General features: G+C 55.0%; 1 protein-coding gene across 1 annotated transcript; it reads right to left on the reverse strand.

Annotated features, from left to right (window-relative positions):
* Positions 1–75: 75 nt before the first annotated feature.
* On the reverse strand, positions 76–2588 carry LOC113209584 (piwi-like protein Siwi; the record flags this gene model as incomplete). The annotated part of the gene is made up of 5 exons (XM_052275830.1): positions 2212–2588; positions 1930–2122; positions 688–789; positions 390–605; positions 76–299 (listed from the first exon to the last, which is right to left on the reverse strand). Coding segments are annotated over exons 2-5 (726 nt in total), but the record flags the coding sequence as incomplete, so codon positions are not given.
* Between the last annotated feature and the right edge of the window lie 81 nt (positions 2589–2669).

Raw genomic sequence — 2669 nt, forward strand, 5'->3', positions numbered from 1 at the left:
ATAAAAGAGAGAGAGAAAATATATAGTGGCGAGATTATGTAAATCGAATGTAACTTAAAGTGAAAATGCATTTACCTGTTGGGTCGTCAGCCGTGCTTGTGTGTACAGGACAGTACCATCAAAAATATATCCTCCCAATCTTTCTTGGTGAACACGCAGAAGATATTTCCTCGTACCACTCCTCTCCACCACCGGAGCTATATCCACTCGATATTGATGCAGCACCCATGTAGGTAATGTACGGAGGCGAAAGTAATTTACAGCAAATGTCTGCGGCTTTGATAGACTAGTAATTGCACCTGAGGAAAATAATTGAGGAAATTTAGGAAGACAGAACACGTTGAGGGGCGTGGGGAGTGACAACGGTGACGCGAAAAGAAAATCAGTACCCTGCCTGGTGCTTAGACTGTCCGGTCGGGTTTTTAGAACCCTGGCGGGCGTATCCATGGGCCTCCTGCCTCGCATGTTGCCACGACCAAGGGGAGCGCTGCTGCTGCTGCTGCCACCGGCACCCCCTGAGCCTGACCCTGAGGGTTGCGGCTGCGTAGGTCGCCCCTCGGCCATCCCTGAGCTTGAGGGTTGTGGCTGAGGCTGAGCAGGTCGCCCTAAAAGCAATAAATGGTCGTCTTACTATCGCAAGGTACGTCACATCGCTCCATGACGCAGCCAACTTAGCAATACACTCACCCAAGTTCATCTGGCCCATCTGAGCGGCCAAATCAGGCTGAGCAGGTCGTCCCTCGGCCCGCCCTGAGCCTGCGGGTTGCGGCTGAGGCTGGGCATGGGCCCCTGAAAGGGATAAATGGTCGTGTTACTATCGCTAAGTACACACTCACAAAAATGTTTCCTTGCCGCCACCGAAATGTACTTGGGCCAAGAATATTTGTAGCAGATGATACGCGGTTATTATCAGCTTGTACTCTCGTAAAGTTCTCTAAAAGATGCGAGGTAGCACTCATTTCCATCGGCTATGAGTGGTGCCAACTTCACGGAGGTGCAGCACAAGGCTCCTTATTGCTCCGTGCGTGTAGGCAACCCGTCCGCACGCGCGCATGCGGTACAGTATAACTACGAAAGTGTGCGCCGTGAATCAGCCACCTGATGGTATTGGTATAGTCTCTCTACTGCGTGCCGGTGTGGCATGGTACCCATACCCCATGATAGGCATACGCCGGGGTACACCTTAAACGTGATAGAGGTCCTGACAACTTATCTTGACCGAAAGATTTCAGTCCGCGCCAGAAGCATTCGCAGGGGGTACAGCCTTTACGTGGTGGTTGTACCCCCTCACAAGCACGTACGGCACGTACCGACCGTATACGTCAGTGAAGGATAAAGTCTGACAACCATGTGCTAATTAGCAGAGAGAGCTAATTCAATGCTGCTAATTAATTTAGCTGTATGGCTATCCTTTTAGCTATTCATGTATAGCTCCTGGAATAAGCTATGTAGCTCAGTTTTAGCTGTACAGCTATTTTTTTTCGGCGTGTATCCTTAACTCTCCTCAAGGCGCGGGTATTCTCGATAGGGATAAATGTTAACTCCCGCAGACACAATTATCTCATTCACTATACTTCACCCATTCTAGTGGTGCGCTTGGGTTCAGGATCTCGGGAAGTCCACTCTCGCGACGACTCGTCTTGATTCTTCCGACGCCCCTAAGCAACTGACTGCATACTGCATGTTTGCTGTCGGTGGTTGCAACTATCCCCTCCCCCTCCCCCTCCCTAGTATGAATGCACCGATGGGGTGAAGACGCGTGAGGGTGAGGGGACCGGAGGGGACCGCTCGCGGTGATTCCGGGGGGGATGCGCGCGCGAGCGACCGTTGCAGTATGTATCGCTGCCGTGTCGTCCTAGCCTCGCCTCGCAGAGGGTGCCTCACACAGCAGCGCACCGTAACGCAGCCAATATAGCAATAAACACTCACCCAAGTTCATCTGGCCCATCTGAGCGGCCGAATCAATCCGATTCTGTTGGGCTCTAGGTGGGCGAGGGACTGCTCCGGCTCTAGCAGCATCTCCTCGAGCCGGTCCGGCCTGGGCAGCGGTCGCGGCATTGCGGTTCCAGCCCCGGCTTCGGCCCCCACCTCGGCCCCGACCCCTGCCGCCCATCGTTCAAAACTGCAACAAAACACACAGTATCGCGATCAGTACCAGGTCCATTCACAGTACAGCCCAAGGTTCGAGCACTCAGGAGCTTTATGTTCTACCCGCTCTTCTTCTTCCTCCGTTAGTCGAAATACACTATACTTCGGAAACCGGCAGCGTTGTTGTTGGGCGCTCCGCTCAGCCGCCGCCCCCGCCGCCCCTCGCTTTTTATTTTTGTAACCTCTCGCCAGGCTCGCGGCGAACCCCGACACGAGGCGTGCCGCCTGCAGTTGGAAGGTCTTCCCACAGGTCTCACTGAAACTAGGGTTACTAACGCACCGTGACAGCCGTGGGCGCGAAACTGCGCACGGGAACACGCGACTCGCTCGCCGGTCCGCGGGTAACAAACACTCCCCGAGAAACAGCCGTTGAACCGACTCAAACCGGAGGAGAAGACGGGACGGGCGGGGGCGCGAACGCACCCGCGGCCCGCCGAGGAGACTCTGGCACGTGCACGTGGCCGTGTGTTCAAGCGCCGCCGTGCTGCAGCGCCGACCCAGGGAACCCAGGGGGGTCCGGG

Source organism: Frankliniella occidentalis, unplaced genomic scaffold (genome assembly GCF_000697945.3).
Source record: "Frankliniella occidentalis isolate FOCC.00 unplaced genomic scaffold, Focc_3.1 Scaffold987, whole genome shotgun sequence".
NCBI classification, from domain to species: Eukaryota; Metazoa; Arthropoda; class Insecta; order Thysanoptera; family Thripidae; genus Frankliniella; species Frankliniella occidentalis.